Source organism: Macaca mulatta, chromosome 4 (genome assembly GCF_049350105.2).
Source record: "Macaca mulatta isolate MMU2019108-1 chromosome 4, T2T-MMU8v2.0, whole genome shotgun sequence".
Taxonomy (NCBI): Eukaryota; Metazoa; Chordata; class Mammalia; order Primates; family Cercopithecidae; genus Macaca; species Macaca mulatta.
The window spans coordinates 132,766,077-132,789,149 of NC_133409.1; the positions used below are offsets into that span (position 1 = coordinate 132,766,077).

The 23,073-nt window shown below is 35.5% G+C and overlaps 1 protein-coding gene across 4 annotated transcripts; it reads right to left on the minus strand.

Annotated features, from left to right (window-relative positions):
* Positions 1-400: 400 nt before the first annotated feature.
* CENPQ (centromere protein Q) lies at positions 401-22,993 on the minus strand. 4 transcript variants are annotated; one of them, XM_015136516.3, is made up of 11 exons: positions 22,911-22,993; positions 22,514-22,637; positions 17,091-17,181; positions 16,042-16,178; positions 15,261-15,315; positions 14,116-14,236; positions 13,439-13,507; positions 9,420-9,549; positions 5,020-5,139; positions 4,807-4,884; positions 401-1,379 (listed from the first exon to the last, which is right to left on the minus strand). In XM_015136516.3, the coding sequence occupies exons 4-11, from the start codon at positions 16,141-16,143 to the stop codon at positions 1,248-1,250; spliced, it is 807 nt and encodes a 268-aa protein (XP_014992002.3). In that variant the 5' UTR covers positions 16,144-16,178; positions 17,091-17,181; positions 22,514-22,637; positions 22,911-22,993; the 3' UTR covers positions 401-1,247. The 4 variants fall into 4 exon arrangements, with proteins under 4 accessions (XP_014992002.3, XP_014992004.3, XP_077857450.1 ...); XM_015136518.3 differs by lacking the exon at positions 22,514-22,637; XM_078001324.1 differs by lacking the exon at positions 17,091-17,181.
* Positions 22,994-23,073: the final 80 nt, after the last annotated feature.

Genomic DNA, 23,073 nt, shown 5'->3' on the forward strand with positions numbered 1-23,073 from the left:
CCTCCCTCCCCACCAAAAGCTACTATAACATTAGTGTTAAAAATCACTGAGTTAGGGCTCTCCTACTCATTCTAAAAACATGAAGCTTTAAGTTTCCACGTGAAGGGTTTTTAAGACATTTTGTAATAACCTTTACTTTTAGTCACTTTGCCAGGTTTTTCTTTGAGATTTTATTTTCCTCCAAAATCTATTAATAGGTCTTCTTTACCATTATTCCTATGAGGATATTGCTTGTGACCCCTCTCGGGCTGCCCCAGGGTCCTCATGTGTGATCTCCTCAGTACAGTAAAAACCTAACTTGTTTAACTACAGGTGTGTTCCTGGTGGTCTCTGCCTGAAGGGTATTAACATAATTATGGCATCTCCCAAATTAACTGATATTATAGGTTACACAAAAAAGTAATTGCAGTCATTTTATTTTACAGATAAAAAAACAAAAAACAAAAAACAAAAAAACCCAAGACAGTATACTGTAGTTAGAAATAATTTTTGATACATTAGGTTATAATTTATTCCCATATATAAGCTTACTGTCATGATGAGAAAAGGTTTATAAAGTTTTTTGGGTTTTTTTTGTTTTAATGAAATAAATGTGCTAAGGTTCCTTTTTAATACTTTTTGGGAGTATGTTTTGATGACAGTAGAAAATAAATATTCAACATTAATTCATTAAACCACCAAAGAAGTAAAATTTTGATACTACCTCCAAAGTTAAAGATACCAGGCATATCTTAACTACTTCCCAAAAAAGACTATGGAATTAGGTAAAAGAGTGAAGGCATTTGAGGATTTTTCAAGTTCCAGATGACCAGACAAAAACTTAATGTAAGCCTTGGCTACAGAATGAATGACAGCAAACGCTTAGGTTTTTATGCACTAGACACTATATGTAAACACTTACTTATCACAGTTCCTGATATGAGCTGTTAATCAATAAATGACCTCCATTCAGGCATTATAAACTATTCGATCCTTAAGGCAATTCCTATTTTGTGGTTCTAGGCAAATACTTATTGATAGAGCAATATAAATGTTAGCTTCCTAGAAATGGCAACTGCTAAACACAGTTTTCAGAACTACATTAGATGCTAATGATAGACCTACAAAGACTAATTTTAAAGTGCATATCAGGAGATAATAAATCCTGCAGAAGCCTTAGCCTCTGTACATATAATCATAGGTTAACAGTTTTACAAATTCATGAACATTAAATTAATATGGAACAATCTAAAAAATAAAAAAGCTCTTTAAGAGGCATTCAGTTTCTTGTAGGCTTCTTCAATGAAGGTTGACATGCTCTTCATATGTGATGAATTATGAAGAATATCCAAGTCCTTTAGAAGAGCATTCTGGTTTGGAATTAGTGCCAAAATTTCTTTCTGTGGGAAAGATAGTATTAAATATAGTTGTTAACATTTTACTATGAGAAATCTCAAATGTATGTTAGAAAGAACAGTTTAAAATAAACCTTAAGTATCTATCACCCAACTTCAATAATTGTCAACTAATGGCCATTCTTCTTTCAAATCTCTCTCCCTCTCCCCATCCTGCTCCTTTCGCCACTGGTAAATGATTGAGAGGATTTTTTTTTTTTTTTTTTTTTGAGGTAGAGTTTTACTCTTGTTGCCCAGGCTGGAGAACAATGGCGCAATCTTAGTTCACTGCAACCTCCATCTTCCAGGTTCAAGCAATTCTCCTGCCTCAGCCTCCTGAATAGCTGGGATTACAGGCATGTGCCACCACGCCTGGCTAATTCTCTATTTTTAGTAGAGATGGTCAGGCTGTTCTTGAACTCTTGACTTCAGGTGATCCGCCCACCTCAGCCTCCCAAACTGCTGGGATTACAGGCATGAGCCAACTGTGCCCAGCCAATAGGAAAATTTTAAATTACTTTTTAGGAAAACATGAAGACTTTCCAATGCTACAAACATTTACACTACAATATCTACTGGAGTCTTTGAAGAAAGATAAATTACCGGTTTAGAGTTTACTACAAATAAGACAGCACTGTTTTATAAGGAGTTATATGCTGTTGTTAAAAGCATAAAAAAACCAAACTGTCAATTATTTACTTCTAGAAATGTAGCCTACGATTATGACTACACAAATCAGTAAAGATATATGTACAAGGGTGTACCCAGTCTTACCTGCAACAAAAAAATTATGTATTTCCATCAGTAATTTACAAATTATATGACCTCCATGCAACAGAATGTTACACAGCTGTCAACAAAAATGAGCGATCTACATGACTGACAAGATGTTCAAACTATACAGTCAAATGAGCAAAGTAATTTGCCAAACCGTTTATATCAGGTTCTATTTGTTTAAAGAACGAAATAGGACATAATGTTTTCATATATATGTGATGTAAAACTGGTCTATTATATATAGGGATGCCTTATTTTACTGTGTTCCCAGATATTGCGTTGTTTTACAAACTGAAGGTTTGTGGCAACTCTGTGTGAAGGAGGTCTATCAGCACCATTTTTCCAAAAGCACATGCTCACTCTGTGTCTCTGCGTCACATTTTGGTAACTGTTGTAATATATCAAACTTTAAAAATCATTATGGTATCTGTTATGGTGATCTATGCCTAGTGTTCTTTGATGGAACTGCTGTAATTGTTCTGGGTGCCACAACTGCAACCATATCAAACAGCAAACTGAATTGGTAATTGTTATGTGTTCTGACTGCTCCACCAACCGGCCATTTCCCAGTTTCTCTCCCTCTCCTTGGGCCTCCCTATTCCCTGTGACACAACGATACTGAAATTAAGCCAGTTAATAATGCTACAATGGCCTCTAAGTGTTCAGGTGAAAAGAAGAATCATGTCTCTTACTTTCAATCAAAAGCTAGAGATTACTAAGTTTAGTGAGGAAGGCATATCAGAAGCCACGCAAACCAAAAGTTAGGTCTCTTGTGCCAAACGCCCAAGTTGTGAATGCAAAGGAAAAGTACTTGAAGGAAATTTAAAGTGCTACTTCAGTGAATACATGAATGATGAGAAAGCAAAACAGCCTTACTGTCGATATGGGAAAAGTCTGAGTGGTCCGGATGGAAGATCAAACCAGCCACAACATTCCCTTTTAAACCGAATCCTAATCCACAGCAAGGCCCTAACTGTTTTCAAGTCTATGAAGGCTGACAGAAGTGAGGAAGTTGCAGAAGAAAAGCTTGAAGCTAGCAGAAGTTAGTTCATAAGGTTTAAGGAAAGAAGCTTTGTTTGTAACATAAAAAGTACAAGGTGAAGAAGCAAGTGCTGACAGAAAAGCTACAGCTAGTTACCCAGAAGACCTAGCTAGCTAAGATCACTGGTGAAGGTGGCTATAGTAAACAACACATTTTCAATGTAAACAAAACAGCATTCTATTGGAAGAAGATGCTATCTCTAGGACTTTCATAGTTGGAAAGGAGAAGGCAATGGTTTTGTTAGGCTCTTATTAGGGGCTAATGCAGCTGGTGACATGAAGTTGAAGCCAATGCTCACTGATCATTCTGAAAATCCTAGGGTCCTTAATTCTACTAAATCGACTACATCTGCATTGTCTGTGCTCTGTAAATGGAACAACAAAGCCTGGGTGACAGTACATCTGTTTAGAGCGTGGCTTACTGAATATTTTAAGCCCACTGTTAAGAGCTACTGCTCAGAAAAGAAGATTCCTTTGAAAATATTACTGCTCATTGAAAATGTTCAGTTACCCAAGAGTTCTGATGAAGATGTACAAGAAGATTGTTGTTTTCACATCTGCTAACACAACATCTATTCTGCAGTCTATGAATCAAAGAATAATGTCAACTTTCAAGTCTTATTATTTAAGAAACACATTTCATAAGGCTACAGCTGCCCTAGGTAGTGATTTCTCTGATGGATCTGGGCAAAATAAATTGTAAACATCTTGAAAGAAATTTATCATTCTGTCAGTAAGAACATTGATGATTCACAAGAGGAAGTCAAAATACCAATAACAGGAGTTTAGAAAAAATGGATTCAATTTTCAATCCTCATGGATGACTTTGAGGGGTTCAAGATGTTAGTGGAGGAAGTGACTGAAGATGTGGTGGAAATAGCAAGAGAACTAGAATTAGAAGTGGAGCCTGAAGATGTACCTGAATTGCTGCAATCTCATGATAAAACGTGAATGGACGAGGAGTTGCTTCTTATGAATGAGCAAAGAAAGTGGTTTCTTGAGATGGAATCTATTCATGATGAAGATGTTGTGAACACAGTTGAAATAACAATGAAGGATATAGAATATGACAAAAACTTAGTTGACAAAGCCAGGACAAGGAATGAGAACTGACTCCAATTGTGAAGGAAGTTCTACGGTGGGTAAAATGCTATGAAACAGCATCACATGCTCCAGGGAAATCTTTCGTGAAAGGAAGAATCAACTGATGTGGCAAATTTCATTGTTTTCTTATTTTAAGAAATTGCCACATGCATCCCAACCTTCAGTAATCACCACGCTATCAGTCAGCAGCTATCAACATTGAGGCAAAACCCCCCACCGGCAAAAAGATTACGACCTGCTGAAGGTGCAGATGATGAACATTTTTTAGCAATAAAGCATTTTCTAAATTAAAGTATGTCTTTTTTTTTTCTTTTATTTTTTAAAGAAATAATGCTTTTTTGCACTTACTAGACTACAGTATAGTGTAAACATAACATTTATATGCAGTGGGAAACCAAAACATTTGTGTGATTTGCGTTACTGCAGTATTTGCTTTTTTGCTGTGGTCTGAATCCAAACTTGCAATATCTCTAAAGTATGCCTGTAATCAATATGGTAAATAGGTACTTACCTGAAGTGTGGGTGCTTTGAGAGTTTTCTGAGAAAGTTCTGGAAGAGAGAGTACTCCACTAGTATTTATTTGATGTATCTAAAGTAGAAGAAAGCTACAGATTATTTCAAAAAGCTGGTTTCTCTCATCATATCATACTCGAAAGCTGTCTTGGCATAATTTAACCATTAAAAATTATATCCAAATTCCAGTAATACAGTTTAAAATAATTACCTGTTTTACCCTCTCCTCTTCTTCTTCCACCTCACTTGCCAGAATCTGAATTTTGTTCTTTAGGCTCTGAATATTCCCAGTCATTAACTCTGTGGTCTCTACCATTTTATCTATTTCTTCCTGAATCAGAAAGAGAAAAAAAAATTTTAACCTAAACACATTATTATATTAAATCCTAATAGATATTGTTATACATATACATTTTTTTAAAAACACCATATACATTTAAAACATTTTTAGAAGCAAATGGCGAATTTACTTTTGTTTCTTTCAAAAAACAGACTTCTTGGAAAGCTGGTATGTCAAGGTATTAATGTGGTATACAGATATCTAATTTCCCTGGAATAAGGAGATGTACATGAACACTTCCTCAAAACTTACCAATGCTGGTAGGGTCAGAGATCCTGGAAGATCCAAGTGTAAATCTAGCAGAGCTCAGAATCAATGACAGCAAATATAGTAACCTTCCTTAAGCAGCATGAAACTTCATGTAGTGGAGAAATTCTGAATTGTTTTCATTGATTTAGGAACATTTGAGAGTCTGCTATTTTAATTTGTCAAAAGGAAGTAATGTTGGGCATTAGAGCAGGGAGAATAATAGAAAAAATGAGTAACAGTTTCCCACATTAAAGGAATATATAATTTAGAGGGGAAGATGAAAAGAAAATAAGAAATGAATAAAACAAGTATGGGGACAAGACATTAAGGATATGTTGTGTGCAGGCTGAGGAAAAAATTAAAATTAGCAAGTCTCCAGGTTTCTAAAGGGTATTAAATATGGCACTGCTTTCAAATATAGTCCTAGCAACAGTCAATGATAACATTGCCTGCTGGCTTTGGGGAATAAGTAAATAAGCCACACAGAAAATATACAGAAGTCGTAACTCTTACATCTTGTTCAGCAATAAGGTTGATGCTATATCTATGTCATTCTCCAAATACTGGATGCAGAACTGTTGCTGGCAACTAGAGTAGTCTTCCTCAAGAAATATATTTTGGCTTCTAAATGACCTTTTTTTTTTTTTAAAAGAGTAGCTGCAGGGGTCAACAATTGCCCATGGCATGTTTTTGTACAGTTCAAGAACTGTGAGTTGTTTTTACATTTTAAAAGATTGCTCAAAACCTCAACAAAACAAAAGGATATGCAACAAAACAGTCAACCATATGTGGTCCAAAAAGGCTAAAATGTTTATTGTCCAGCCCCTTACTGGGAATGTGCTGTTCCCTGAATGCCTAAGATTTTGGGACTGTGAGCTCTATTCACTTGAATCTAAACTCCATGGAGGAACAGACTCTGTTTTTATTTTTTATTATAGTAAATTTCAAACACATACAGTAAGAGAGAATGTTATCATGAACACCCATATACGTATCAGCCAGTTTCCATTATCAACTCATGATCATCTTTTTTTTTTTTTTTTTTTTTTGAGATGGAGTTTCGCTCTTGTTGCGCAGGCTGGAGTGCAGTGGCGCTATCTTGGCTCACTGCAACCTCTGCCTCCTGGGTTCAAGTGATTTTCCTGCCTCAGCCTCCTGAGTAGCTGGGACTATAGGCGCCTGCCACCATGCCCAGATAATTTTTTTTTTCTGTATTATTAGTAGAGACAGGGTTTCACCATGTTGGCCAGTCTGGTCTTGAACTCCTGACCTCTGGTTATCCACATGCCTCGGCCTCTCAAAGTGCTGTGATTACAGGCGTGAGCCACCGTGCCTGGCCCGTGGCCATCCTGTCACACCTTTAACTCCATCCACTTCTCCTGCTTCCCCTGCGCTATTTCAAATACTATATATCCCATTTTATCTATAAATATTTCAGTATATAGCTCTAAAGGATTTAAAGATATATGAGTACAACATCATTACTACACTTTAAATAATCTCAATAAATTCCTTAATATCAAGCATATGGTTAGTATTCACATTTTCAATTTTCTCATAAATTGGAGGTTTTTTTTTACATTTTGTTTTAATCAGGTTCCAAACTGTTTGTGACTGGTTGATATGTCTTAAGTCTCTTTTCATCTATAGGAGGCTTCCATTTCAATTCGTATGTGGAGATTAGTTCGCTCTGTGGAATTTCCCATGGGCTAAATTTTATGAACTGCATTCCCTGGTGAAGTTTAAACTGGTTCCTCAGCCCTGTATTTTCTGTGAATTGGTTGCTGGATCTAACAGAGTGCTGTCCAATATAAATATAAAGCAAACCACATATATTAGTTTCCTGTGGCTGCTGTACCACCTACTTGGCTTAAAATAACAGAAATTCATTCTGTCATGGTTCTGGAGGACAGAGTCCAAAATCGAGCTGTTGGCAGGGACACAATCCCTCTGAAGACAAGAGAGAATGGTTTCTTGTCTTTTTCAGCTTTTGGTAGCTGTACGCATTCTTTGTAGCTGCATTGCTCTAGTTTCTGCCTTTGCCTTCACGTGACTTTTTCTTTGTACCTTCTCTTGTCTTTTATAAGAACACTTGTCGTTGGATTTGGGGCCTACCCATGACAATACAGGATGATTTCATCTTGAGATCCTTAATTATATCTGACAAGACCCTTTTCCTAGATTCAACCCACTACAAAGGGAATGTATAACAGCACTGAATGAATAAAAGGGTTAAATATAACAAGGATTAAAATTTCTCATTATGAAATTTATTTTGTTCCATTGCTTTGGTTATCTTTGGGTATTACTACCATACTCATATGGTATCTTCTTTGAGGATTTTTTTCTCAATTCCTTTTAAAAACGTTTTTATGATTCTGAAAATTTTCTCCTTATGTTATTTTCTATTTACCATAAGCATTATCTGTTGTGTTTATTTGCTTTAGTGTTTCTTCTAATTTAGTCTACATATCTGAAAGGCTTTTTCTTTTATGTCTCATTCATTCCTGAATTCTCTTCTTTCATTTATAGTATTTCTAATTCTGATTTATAATTTTTTCCCTATACTTCCTATCATTTTTTCTGAATTTATTTCAGTTCACTTGATAAATTAGGTTAATGTTCATCTGTTCTAGGCACATGTCTTTTTGGCATGCTTTTGGTGTATCAGGAATGTTATTTTTGGTCTTTATTGTCATATTTTCTTATGCTAACTCTGATTCTGAAATCCTATGGCTCCATTTTTATGACAACATCAAGGGAGTCTAAAAAATTATGCTTCAGCTGTTCTAATGCTGTCTCCCCAGAATCTCCAAGATGTTGTTCACCATTGTTGTTTCCCCAGCACCATTACTGAGTGAGAGCACAACGAAAATGTTAAATAAATAAAATTTCTGTTACTATTACAGGTTTTAGAAGATCATCACCAGCAATAGCTCTAGGCTGCAGTGAGAAAAAGCAATGGGTCTAAGGCACAGAGGAGAAAACTAACGGTTACAGATCGAGTTTACAAGCTGCTAGTCCAAAAATCCTCTTATGCCAATGAAGAACTCTCCTGCCCCAGGTGCCAGTGGTGCTTCTTCTGAGTGACTAACAAGCCCACCATAGACTGTAATTATGCTTATGTCCCATGGAGGTCAAATTTCAGCTGAAGACCAAAAATGCTTACGAGTAGCATAAAAATCATACTATCATTTATGACTTCAGAACACCCTTAACTGATGTGCATAAATACTAAATGTTAAAATTCTCCACGATCATACTCTCGAACCTTTTAAAATAACCTAAATAAACGTCATCTAAGTGTTTAGGTGATGAAGCTAGTGCCAATACTGAAAAGATGCCCTAAAAAAGTAGGAACCTTGGGATGGAAATAAAATATAATGTTACACTTTGAATAAAGTGAGGTAGCCACCAGAAAATGTCACCCTATTAACTAAAAATATATATAGATTTGTGCTCAAAGTGACAAAGTTAGCATCTCAACTTTAAGCAATCTGTCTACGGTTCAGTTAGAAATAGCATTATGTCTTTTTATCACATTTGTAAAAAGAGAATAATTTAGGTCATACTCTAAGTTATGTGAGGATTAAGGGATATAAGTATAAAGTGCTTAGAACAGCGTCTGAAGTGTAGGAAGTCCCCAGTACATTTTAACTCTAATGATACTTGTGTTTTCTTGCCATATACAGGTCAGAAAAACTTACACATTTTAAAATTCTACAGTATTGAGTGATAAACTCCTATAAAGTGATAATTAAAAATACTAAGATAGTTCAGTTAAAGTTAGATGAAAAAAACAGGACTGCTACTTAACCACAAATATATTAGAAATACTTCAACTTTAGAGGCGCCAAGTTCAGACAAATTTTTGCTTTAATGAAAAAAAAAAATTTAATAAAAAAACCTGGTTCAAGATCTAGTATTCACTACTGCAGGAACATCATGATAATTTAAAAAACTTTAGTCTTTTCCCCTTTCCCTAACTCTCTAATTATGGATTTCCTATTCAAATTTCATACCTGCAGTAATGCCAGACCTTCTTCATTAGCTTTGCCTCGTGCCCTTTCCATATTCAGTAGCCTTGACACATTAGTTAAATCTTCCATCTTTTTGGGAGGGACTTTCAGAGTTTCACACAGTTGTAGCAATCTTAAGGATAAAATAAAAACGTAATTATTTTATTTTATAAGTCTTATTATTATTTTAAAACAGTCCTCATTTTTTCTTGTCCTCATATTCTTAAAAGGTACAATATTCTTTTATTACCACTGGGTAACACTGCCAGTAAGTCTCCCCCTCAAAAAGCCCTGACACATCATCATTTAGCCTTTCGATTTATTAAGATTTACCTCAAATTAAGGGACACTGGGGCTACTTTACTAAAAGAAAATTTTCTATTTTACACATTTGACGATGTATATACATTTTAAAACCAAAATTTCCTTGTACCATCCAGATGTTTTCTAGACTATTACAGGACATGAGTCTATTATATATTGTGAATTGTTGGTTAAGAGACAGAACACTAGTCTAGAAGTCTTAACTATGACCCTGGACCCCAAATCTCAATTATTTTAGAGAATGTGATAAAAGACAGAGAAGATTTACCTTAGTTTTTTTAAATGATTTCAAAAAAACTAAGTTCTATAGAGTTTAAGGTAAATAGAACACTAAGATTAAAGTGCACTGCTCGAAAATACTATAAACATGAATGGTATTTAATATTAAAGTTAAAAAATTCCTTTATAAATTCGAGTTGATTTGATCACCAGTAGAAACATCTATTTCTATCGTCACATCTGGCAGACCGCAAAATAGCTTTCCCAGATTTGATTCTTGAATTTATGAGGAAAAAAAGCTAAATTTGATTCCTTTTATAACAGCAGCATCTTTGCGTTCTAAAAAGTTCTACTACTTAAGATTTGAAGAAATCTGAACAATAGTGGAACCCACTGTCCCACTTTTGGGATCTTGTTAAAAATCTTAATTAAAAAAAAAAAGAATCTTTTATTTTAGATTCAGGAGTACATATGCAGGTTATGTAGGCAAATGTTGTGGGGCTTTGGTGTACAGATTATTTTTTCACCCAGGTAATAAGCATAGTACCTGACAGATAGTTTCTCAACCCTCACTGTCCTCCCTCAAGTAGGCCCTGGTATCTGTTGTTCCCGTCTTTGTGTCCATATGTACTCAATGTTTAGCTCCCACTTGTGAGAACATGCATTATGTGGTTTTCTGTTCCTGTGTTAGTTTGCTTAGGATAATGACCTCTAGCTCCAACCATGTTGCTGCAAAGGACATGATCTCATTCTTTTATGGCTGCATAGCATTCCAAGTTCTATATGTCCCACAATTTTCTTTATCTAATCTACCGCTGATGGGCATTTAGGTTGATTCCATGTCTTTGCAATTGTGAATAGTTCTGTGGTGAGCATAAGTGTGCATGTATCTTTATGGTTGAGCAATTTATATTCCTTCACGTATATACCCAGTAATGGGATTGCTGGGTTGGAGAGTAGTCTGTTTTAACTTGAGAATCTGCCAAACTGCTTTCCATAATGGTTGAACTAATTTACATTCCTACTAGCAGTTTAAAAGCATTCCCTTTTCTCGGCAACCTCCCAGCATCTGTTACTTTTTGACTTTTTAAGAACAGCCATTCTGACTGGTGTAAGATGGTATCTCATTGTGGTTTTCATTTGCATTTCTCTAGTAATTAGTGATGTTGAGAGCATTTTTTTTCACGTTTGTTGGCCGCATGTATGTTTTCTTTTGAAAAGTGTCTGCTCATGTCCTTTGCCCACTTTTTACTAGGATTATTGGTTTTTTGCTTGCTAATTTGTTTAAGTTCCTTATAGAGTCTTGATATAGACCTTTGTTCGATGCATAGTTTGCAAATAAAATTTTAATTTTTGTAAAGAAGAAAGTAGGCAGCAAAAACTCCATAAATCGTAATTCTCATTAAACTGTTAAGACAAAACTCCAGTTATTTAGAAAAATCGTCATTAGGCTATCACATTTAAACACAAACTATCTGCCTAAGCCTTCCTAAGAGGGATAAGTTTTTTATTTTCTTGACAAAAATATTTTATTTATGAAGTTTCTTCTATATGTTTATTAAATCAATTATGTAGAAGGGTCATTCACTACTCCAAATGTTCTAAATAGCAGTTAGACTTCCAGGAGTCTCACTAACTCTTAGAAACTAAAACCATGGCTTGAATATATCCTACTATATCAGCAACATTTAATCACCACTTGTAACATTGTTTCTATAGGGCAGACTTTCTAGAAGTAATGTTCCTTTAGAATTGTAATGGTGAACAGTTTTGTTTGCCTAGCAAACTTATCAGTGTAATCATGGGGCTAGGTATATAATCCAGTCTATATCAATCATATCCATGGTAGCTCTTGTCACAAAATCACGCCAAGAACAGATAAATATCACCTAAGCTCAACCAATTAGAAACCATCTCCTAGAATTTTCTAACTGAAGCTAAGGGGTAAGAATTGTCTTTTTCCTTTCTTTACAAGGCTAAAATGATATATATAGGTAGCTGCCTATCACTATAGTTGTAATCTAGTAAGAACTGAAAACTAAAAAAATGAAAATAATGAAGCTAACATTTAGTGAAAAGCAGAGATGAGCCTAATATATGAAAATGAGTTCCCAGAAATATCAATTTGGGAGATGCTAGGTTAAAGAAAATGAAATAGATTTATTTACTGCAGGACTTCTTACATGCTAAGGTACCCAAATATAATTCACCATAGGTTATCTTTATCCATAGACTAACTGTAAGAACAAGTGTTTCAAATATACTTTGAGAAACACTGCTACAGAAGAATGTATTTAGAGTTCCAATTATCAGTTTGCTAATGCTATACTTTGTTGTATTGGTATAAGTAACTGTATCTTGGGTATGGTTACTTCGGAACGAAAGAAAGCAAGCTGTGAAAGTAAAAATAAGGAAGAAACAGTCAGGCCTTGAAATGTATATCTCCATAGCTGCTACATGATGAAGAGACTGCCTATCTGTTGAATATAATCTTTTCCAGTGAACCAAGGTGATCACTATGAACAGCAACTATTATGTAATGTAATATTCTCATTCATACACTAAACATTAGTATTTGTCCTATATTAAAAAGATCCTAAACAGCTACATTTTCATTATGCTTGTATTAGCTTATTTATTATCTTTTTAATATCTTCCTCCTTCTTTAATAATAGGCTGCTATACCTTTAAGCAATTTACAAGCCTGCTTCTAGCAGTCTTTAATTTGTTCAACCTTTCTCAACAAACTCCCACCCCCACCAAAACCATCCCATTCACTCTTTCTACTTGGCTACTATGGGTTGAAAATTATATTTAAAGGAAAAGTAAATAGAATTTGTGCTCAAAGGAATTCCTTAAAATAGGTCACAAACATTTCTAGGCAAACTTGAAACTGAGAAGCAGAACATTTTCTTATAAAAAAAAAAAAAGTCATGTAAATACTAGAGAAAAGTAATTACTGAAAATCACAGGCAGTGGTGTGCCTTTTAAGAACTCTTGAAAAGAAATCTCCATTGGTGATTTACCATAACATGAAGAGCAATAATATCTTAGAAAATTAGACTTGTTGCTCGTGCAAATAATTTAAGACAATATGAAGTGGAAAAACACAGCAATAGAGTAAATATCAGATAGATTAGACTGGTGAACTATTAACTTCAAATTATTAAAAATGAAGTTGAAGGGAGTTCAAGTTGACAAAACTGTTTTCAAATTCTGATACGGAGGAGTGAACTGTGGAAACAGAATTTTGTGATTTTCAGGGTTTTTTTTTTTTTTTTGTAAGTGCCCCTGAAACTTATTTGAGAAATACGTGCAGCAGCAGTTTAGAAAAAAAAGAAAACATATTTCCAAGTTGTTCACCTTCTTTAAAAAAAAAGAAAAACTTACATTCCACCAAGTGTCTGTTTGGCAACATAGGAAGAAGTCAGGTTTTTAAAAATTTTGTTTTAATCATTTTAATTATGCAACAGTATTACCTGTTCTTCAGGAAGTTGAGATGGTATTGTATTTCTTCTTTATCTTTAATTCTGTCACTCAAAATTGTCCTAGAGAAGAAAAAAGATGGAATAAATAGTAGTCTGAAACACAAATAATAATATACTCTGTGTATTTTTTCTCTCTGATTTCTCTCAAGTGTCCCTCCCTACTAGCCAGGCAAAATCAATCACTTTTCCTTTCATATTAAAGACACTTTAAACAGAGGTACAATGAAAAATTTCTACTTATATATATATTTTGCCACACTGTATTGTAATAATTTATATGCCTGGCTCTTCTGATAGAATTCAGCTCCACATAGCAGAATTCTGTCTTATTTTCTCTGTATCCCCTCTAGTGTGGTAGCTTCTATGTAAAGTGTCAATCTGAACTCAACTTCTTCCTAAACAATCTCTATTGACATAAATTAAAGTTTTATTGATAGCAAGTCAGGCCACAAACACTTGCTTTTATTTCATTGATAGAATTTCAAGTTTCTAAAATTAACAAAGACTTTTCTGCCGAAGGCAAATACCACCACATTAATTATATCCTCTTCCGAAATAGAAATATACTCTATTACCTTAAGATAGATAGCAATATTTAAAAGAACAGTATCCATAGGAAATGCCTAAGTGGGAACCAAAAGAATGAAATGGAAAAATTTTATACTCACCTTATTACTGATTCCATCATAGTTTGCAAATAGTCTCTGGTACTCTTTGACAGAGGTTGCCATGTTTTTCTCTTGTTGGGTGCTATCTTTATCTGTTTTAGGTTAGTGTGCTTTGTTTGTCCTGTCGTAATAGAAGAGGCTCTGATCAATCTAGATGTTTTACATATTGTTGCTTAAAAACTGAATGTTTGCATCTAAAAAAGCTTATGAAATTATCAGAACAAAATATTATAAAGCTGTATAAACTGTTTTACTTTTTATCACACAGCTATAACATCCCAGGTGTTGAATATGAATATGCTTTCTATTGATAAATTAATGGAAATACTACCAAGTGATAATAGAAATAATTTTAAATGAAGAATCGAACTTTAATTATGAAAAGTTTCATTCTCAGAAATGGCCTAAATTCTTTAAACATTTCATTGAGAGGACCAGAAAACTATTTTCCAAATGTTGGATGGCAACTGGAACAAAACAGACTAATCAAACCACAAATAGATAGTGTCAACTATGTTGTTGGTACTGTTCTACTTATTAGGTATTAAAAAAAGAAGAAATAGTGCTGGATCTCATGAAAATCAGTGCTGGAGAGAAGGAATATTGAACAAATTATAGGCGTGCAAAGCATACAAAAGGAAAAAAAAAAAGTATTGTATGCTATGGGAGTATAAAACCAGAGGACCTAACCTAGTGTTGGCTGAGGAGACGTAGAGAATCCTTCCACGAAACAGTGATGTTTAAGCAAAGGCAACTACTCCAAACTAATTTACTCTAAACCAACTTATAATAGTGGTTCCAAACTAATCTATACAGAATAGAAAGCATATTTGTCTTGAAGAAAAATCAGGTTTGCTTTTTATTACAGATCACTAATAATTCAGGCTGTGGGCCACTTTGATTTTCTCTATTTCCTATCAACTCAGTGGCATTGAAGTCTCTACAGCATTTTGCCAGAGGTGCTAAATAAAATTTCAGTTGACCAAAATAACTAACCACTACTACATATTCTTACAAAAATGCAAATGTAGTTGTTTATTACTATCTTTTCCAGAACTCATAAACAAGATGCTGAACATTTTTTCATGGATGTATATATAGCTTGACAGAGAAGCAGGTTAAACAAGTTAATAGAAAAGAAATACCTTCAGAAAACAGATCTTTTAGATGATTTTTATTTCTTTTCACTGTGTTTCTAACCTAGAAGGGAAAACACATGCATAAACATAAACAGAATTAAACATCAGATAAAAGGATACTTTTACAATAGATTTTTATATATGTCAAAGAGTATTCATATAATTTCTAGTAGATAGAAAAAATGTCTGTTGCTACTTCTACAGAAAAATGGTATATATTTATCACAGGCAGAGGATATACTAAAGCAATTCTTGACAATGGTGATAATAACAAAATTTTATACAGTGTCAAAGAATGTTTTAAATGAATCATTACTTACTTTGCCTATGAAATAGTGTTACATACTTTTCCTCCAAAACAAATATAGGCATTGCCTAATGAGTAGGGTAAAACCTGAAACTTTTTTTTTTTTTTTTCAGATGGAGTCTCATTCTTTTTGCCCAGGCTGGAGTGCAGAGGCACAAGCTTGGCTCACTGCAACCTCCATCTCCTGGGTTCAAGCGATTCTGTGGCCTCAACCTTCCGGGTAGCTGAGATTACAGGTGCGCACCACAACTCCCGACTAATTTTGTGTGTGTGTGTGTATATGTATATACATATATTTATACTTTTTTTTTTTTTTTTAAGTAGAGACAGGGTTTCACCATGTTAACCAGGATAGTTTTGATCTCCTGACCTCGTGATCCACCGACCTTGGCCTCTCAAAGTGCTGGGATTACAGGCATGAGCCACAGTGCCCGGCCCTAGTCGAAGATTTCTAAATGAGAAACTTTATATTTTCATTACCTTTTTCTCTGACAACACAACTTCCTCATTATCCTTTTTTCTCTTTGGATTTCTTTTTAACTGTTCAAAGTTTTTCTTGGAAGCATTTGCTTTACCAGACATCTTGATCTAAACACAGTGCTTCCAAAAAAAAAAATCTGTAAAGATGAAAATACAAAAAAAGCTAAAGCCGTGCACAATGTTTTGTTTAAAAACTTACCTATAAATGTTCGACATTCTCTTTTTTTTTTTTTTTAAGAAAAATAATAATAAAAGTTTGGGGATAGTATTGTATGCTTTTAAACAAACATATTTTAAAACAAATAATTTTCACTCTTATCAGAATAAGGATATCTAATTCAATTTCATTCCTAGAAATTAACTTCCATTTGTATGGATTTTAGAAAATCATTTAAAAATGCTTTTGTATCTCTTATTTTATACTCTATCGTATGATAACATCCTCTCAATGTTTAAGTCCATGGAAATAGAAATATAAAGTGGTCACAGATAATGTCAGTTCAAGGAGTAAAACCTAGGTCTTGTTATTTTAAGTAATAAATTTAACATTACTCAATTTTTGCCAAAAATGGAAGGAGACACTTTTTAGGATTATACCATCAATCTATGTGGAAATTCATGTGTTAGTCTGACACTACTAAGAATTTAAACTGCAATCCTATCTGGGCTATGTGCATTTTAACAAGAGTACAGAAATGTACTGATTACCCTGCCCTCCCACAAATTACAAAACAGACATGGGATTGGAAATGGGGATTTGATAAAATTTAGAGTAATTTTCCCTCTTTTATTACCAAACTCATTTCTGATAAAAGGAACAGAAGAATGAGATACTTATTCTTTCATTACACCATAAGAAGTGGATAGAAGTTAGGTGCAGTATACAAGGAAATATGTATATGCACATATTAGCTATATATGCCTAGAAAACATATATATACACATACGAATACATACACATATTAGCCATAGCTAGATATACAGATAAATTATTCATCATTCCTTTTCTAAATATTCAGAATTATCATACTGATACAATTTAAATATACCTGTGGATTTAGAGAGAGACAATAAAGTAGGTACTCTGGATAAATCTATTCTTTCAAATGTTAAAAACTTCAAGCTCCCTTCCACTGAAGACTGCAAATAAAAAGTGGGAAAGAATTAACAGAAAGGTCACAAACTACATTTAGCAACCACATATCAGACCAGTTACAAAAAGCAGTAGGTCAAAATATCACTTTACCCTGCTCTTGAACAATGTGATACCTTATCAAACACTCATTCTCTATCTTGTGTTCAATTTCTAAAATGCCTACTTCCCTCAACTTTACATCTACACCCTTATACCTCCCCTACTTAAAAACCCATCCACATGACAGAATTTCACTTGTAGATCTCTCCTGGAAGGGCTGACATGTACAGCAGTTCAAGTTATTCACTGAATAAAAGCATCTAGTGAAAGGGCAAGTGACAGCTGAGATTTTAGATTAAAAATGGTGCCCATTCCTTCTTACGATTGTTAATGAGAAGTAAGGTGTTCTGTCCCCATGTCTTAAATCTCGGCAGACTCTGAAGCTGTTTGAGCAGCAGAATATAGTAGAAGTGATTCTGTTCTAGCTTACTGGCTTAGACATGAAGAGACTGGCAACTTTGACTTCCTCTTGCTTAGAAACACTTCCTTTTTTTTTTTTTTTTTTTTTTTTTTGAGACAGTCTTGCACTGTTGCTTGGGCTGGATCTCAGCTTACTGCTGCAACCTCTGCCTCCCAGGTTCAAGCGATTCTCCTGCCGCAGCCTTCCAAGTAGCTGGGATTACAGGCACCCGCCAGTACGCCCAGCTAATTTTTTGTATTTTTAGTAGAGATGGGGTTTCACCATGTTGGTCAGGCCGGTCTCGAACTCCTGACCTCAAGTGATTCTCCTGCCTCGGCCTCCCAAAGTGCTGAGATTACAGGCGTGAGCCACCGAGCCCAGACAACACTTGCTTTTGTAACCAAGCCATAACCGTATGAGGGATGCCAACACTGAGAGGAATTGAAACCCCAGGAAGGTCTTAGCTGAGCTCCCAGCCAACAGCCAGCACCAACTTGCCAGTCTGGTACATGTACCTAAGTCAATATGTTGCAGCCCACACTGCGTGGACATGAGCAAGCTCTGCCTAATCCCTCCCAATCCCAAATTTTGGAACAAATTAAGTGAGTAAAAAATGTACCCCTATATGTTCTGTGTAACAGTCAAACTCTTTACCATGCCATTTTTAGTTCTTAACAACCTAACTCTGCCTACCTTTTCATACTTCTCTCCTACTACTCCTTAATCAAATCTCCCTCTCTAGCTAGATTTGATGATTTCCTGAACACACTTTGAGCAATTCTGCCTCCCAAACATATACTGTACCTTCTACCTGAGCAGCTCTCTCCCATCTCTGCCCACCCTCTCAGATCATGAGCCACCTCCTTCTCAAAATCTTCCTAACTATTCTACTTCATTTCTCTCTAAGTCTGTGGCTCTTATGCTCTCTCTCATTTGGCACTTATTTATAGTTTGGTTCCATTAATCATTTTCTTCTTGATATTCTTTATTAAAATAACATGTAATTTATTGCTACTCCAAATCTCATTCAAACTGTTTGCCATAATCCTTTCAAGTGTGGAAATTGAAGGTAATCATTTAGAAACTTTTACAGCAATTTGATAGAGTAATTTTATGCACATTGAACCTAATCATGAAATAATTAGCCTTGTCTTTGCCATATCATTTTCTAGTAATTACTATTTCTTTAAAAATAGACTTTTTTCAGAACAGTTTTAGATATACAGAAAATTGAGCAAAACATACAGAAACTTCTTGTATAATCCCTGCCCTCCCCCATCCCCTGCAAGCTCTAGTATTAACATCACACACCAAAGTGGTACATTTGTTGTAACTGTTGACACATCATATTACCCAAAATTTATTGTTTACATCAGAGTTCACTCCTGGTATTATACCACAAGGCAGTTTGACTATAATTGATTTTTAATTGCATTTTACAAAATTATCAGTTATGACTGATTAGAAATAAAAAACAAAACCGGTCTAACAGAGTTTGAGAAATACTGTTAACAATGAAACCTACTTGAGGCACTAGACTATAGCACAAAGTTTCTCAACCTCAGCACTATTAACATTTTAGATGGATCATTCTTTATTGTGGAGTCTGTGGTGTGTATTGTAGGATGCTAAGCAGCACGCTTGGGTCTACGTAGACCGTCACATGCTAGAATACCTCCAACCGCTGAGTAGAGTCAACCAAAATTGTTTCCAGACATTGCCAAATGTCTCCTGGGTCAAAATCAACCCAGGTTGAGAACACTACCATAATGGTTAAGAGCAGTCCTGCGACAAGAGTAAATTGTTCAAGCTCCAAATCTAGCCCTGCCACTTAATTAACTGTATATCTTTGGGCAAGTAAATTAACTCATTTTCCCTATTAGTCAAATGATTAATAAAAGTACTAACATTAAAGGCTTTTGTAAAGCAAAAATGATTTAACAAAGAATATATAAACCACCTAGAACATTTTTTGAGACATAGTAAGAATCCAATAAACAAAATACATAGTTTCTCTTAATTCTGGGCTACTTGCAGTGCATATAAAAATGAATAGATATTTCGTCCCATTCTTAGATCCAAGGGAAACCATAGCTTAGTGATAGTGCATAGGTAGAGACAGATATGAAAATAATTACTATATATATTTATAAATGTTATAAAGAGGCAAGTGAGCGAATGACTGTCTTAAACTGGTTTGTGCATATGGGTAAGAATGTACAGGCATAACTCTTTTTATCGTGTTTCACTTTATTGAGCTTCGCAGACACCGTATTTTGTTGTTGTTGTTGTCATCTTACAAACTAAAGGTTTGTGGCAAGCCTGCATTGAGCGACTATATTGATGCCATTTTTCCAACAGATTGTCCTCACTCTTCGTGTTTCTGTGTCATATTTTGATAACTCTCACAATATTTCAAAACTTTTCATTATTATATCTATTATGGTGATTGATGTTACTACTGTAATTGTTTTGGGGCACTATGAACCATGCCAATATCAGACAGAGAACTTAATAGGTAAATGTTGTGTGTGTGCTGACTGCTCCACCAACTGGCTGTTCCCTGCCTCTCTCCCTCTCCTTAGGCCTCCTGTTCCCTAAGACACAATGATATTGAAATTAGGCCAGTTGATAACCCTACAATGGTCTCCAAGTGTTCAAATGAAAGAAAAAATCACACCTCTCTCACTTTAAATTAAAAGCTAGAAATGATTAAGCAAGGTGAGGTAGGCATGTCAGAAGCCAAGATAGGCTGGAAACCACACCAGTTAGCCAAGCTGTGGATGCAAAGGGAAAGTTCTTGAAGGAAATTTAAAGTGCTATTCCAGTGAAGACACGAATGATAAGAAAGCAAAAACAGACTTATGACTGATAGGGAGAAAGTTCGAGTGGTCTGGCATTGAAAATCAAACTAGCCACAACACTCCCTTAAACCAAAGATGAATTCACGGCAAGGTCTTAACTCACTTCAATTCTGTGAAGGCTGAGAGAGGTGAGACAGTTGCAGCCAAAGAGCTTGAAGCTAGCAGAGCTTGGTTCCTCAGGTTTAAGGAAATAAGCCATCTCCATAACACGAAAGTACAAAGTGAAGCAGCAAGTGCTGATGCACAAGCTGCAGCAAGTTATCTAGTTCTAAGTAAGATAACCGATGAAGGTGGCTACACTAAACAACAGATTTTCCATGAAGACAAAACAGCCTTCTCTTAGAAGATGCTGTCTAGGAGTTTCATGTCTAGAAAGTCACTGCCTGGCTTCAAAGCTTCAAAAGACAGGCTGACTCTCTTGTTAGGGGCTAATGTGGCTGGTGACTTGAAGCCAATGCTCATTGACCATTCTGAAATATCCTAGGGCTCTTATTCTTTTAAATCTACTCTGTCTGTGCTCTGGAAATGGAAGAACAAAGCCCGGGTGACAGCACATCTGTTTACAGCATGATTTACTGAGTATTTTAAGCCCATCTTTGAGACCTACAGCTCACAAAAAAAGATTTCTTTCAAAATAATACTGCTCAAAGACCATGTACTTGGTCACCCAAGAGCTCTGATAGAGATGTACAAGGAGATTACGCTGTTTTCATGTCTGCTAACACATTCATTCTGCAGCCCATGAATCAAAGAATAATTCTGACTTTCAAGTTATATTATTTAAGAAATACATTTTGTAAAGCTATAGCTGCCCTAGACAGTGATTCCCCTGATGGATCTGGGCAAAATAAATGGAAAACTTCTGGAAATGATTCACCATCCCAAATGCTAGTAAGAACATTCATGAGTCATGGGAGGAGGTCAAAATAGCAACATTAACAGGAGTTTGGAAAAAGTTGATTCCAACCCTCATGGATGACTTTGAGGGGTTCAAGACTTCAGTGGAGGAAGTGACGAAAGATCTGGTGGCAATAGCAAGAGAAATAGTGGAGCCTGAAGATGTACCTGAATTGCTGCAATATCACGATAAAACTAGTGGATAAGAAGTTGCTTTTTTATGAATGAGCAAAGTTCTTGAGATGGAATCTACTCCTGGTGAGGATGTTGTGAATATTGTTGAAACACCAACAAAGAATTCAGAATATCACAAAAACTTAGTTGCTAAAGCAATGGTAGGGGTTAAGAGGATTTACTCTAATTTTGAAAGAAGTTCTACAGTGAGTAAAATGCTTTCAAACAGCATCGCCGTTTACTAAGAGATTAGTAAAAGATTCACTAAGAGAAATCTTTAGTGAACGGAAGAGTCAACTGCTGTAGAAACTTCATTATTTTGTTATTTTAAGAAACTGCCACAGCAACTCCAATCTTCAGCAACCATCACCCTGACTGGTCAACAGCCATCAACATCAAGCAAGACCCTCCACCAGCAAAAAGATTAGGACTTGCTGAAAGCTGAGATGATTGCTAGCATTTTTAGCAATAAAATATTTTAAAATTAAAGTATGCACAGTTTTTTTTAATACATAATGCTATTGCACACTTAATAGGTTACAATACAGTGTAAATACAACTGTTATATGCACTGGGAAACCAAAAAAATCATGTGACAGGCTTTACTAACTTTATTGTGGTGGTCTGGAACCGACCCCGCAATATCTCGGAGGTATGCTTGTACATTATTCATGGAAAAAGTATTATTTTAATGACGTTTTGAAATAGTGAAAAAGTAGAAAAATGAAGCATCCAAGGGAAAACAGTAAAACTCGGACAGCAGGAAAGCTCGGGAAAAACAAAACAAAAAAAAACTGGCGTGTTCAGGGACAGGAAAAGTTCAGCGAGTCTTTTAATGTGTATAGGAGAAGTGAAAAGAAACAAGGCTGGGAGAGTAGTTTGCCGCCAGACTATATGCTTTAGGGGAGAGGGAGGCATTCTAGGTTGTCTTGTTTTCCTTACCAGCTTGTTGATACTCATGGGACTCAATTATCTCAATTTAGACCTCTATGTGGGCACAATAGTGAGTAGGACGCCTGGAAAAACAGACACTAATGTCCCAGGCTGCACTTGACTTCACTCGTGCCTGCAGAAGAAATCCAGAAATGAGGATGAGCATAAGGATGATTCGGGGGAAATAGGGAGGAAGTATTCATGGCTTTGCTCCCTCCTCCCTTATCAAATATCTCAATCCCAGGATCCTAACGGCAGACCTTTTAGGACATCGGCATTTCCCGGTGAGCAATCCCCCCTCGCCCTCCTCAAATACAAACCGCGAAGTCTACCACAAACGCGTTGGCTTTAAAACTCATCCCTCAACTTTGGATCCACCCAGCCGGTTAAGGATATCACGACTCACCACTGATTCTTCTTGCACCCTTCTGGGAGCCGCGCTTAGAGTAATTCGCGCCCAAACATTCGTAAAAGAGGAGACCCGGAAGTGGGCGGGAAGAAAGCGGAAACGGGCATCTAACCCTACCCCTAAACGTCATCAGGAACGCGCCCGTGAGAGCGCGATTAGA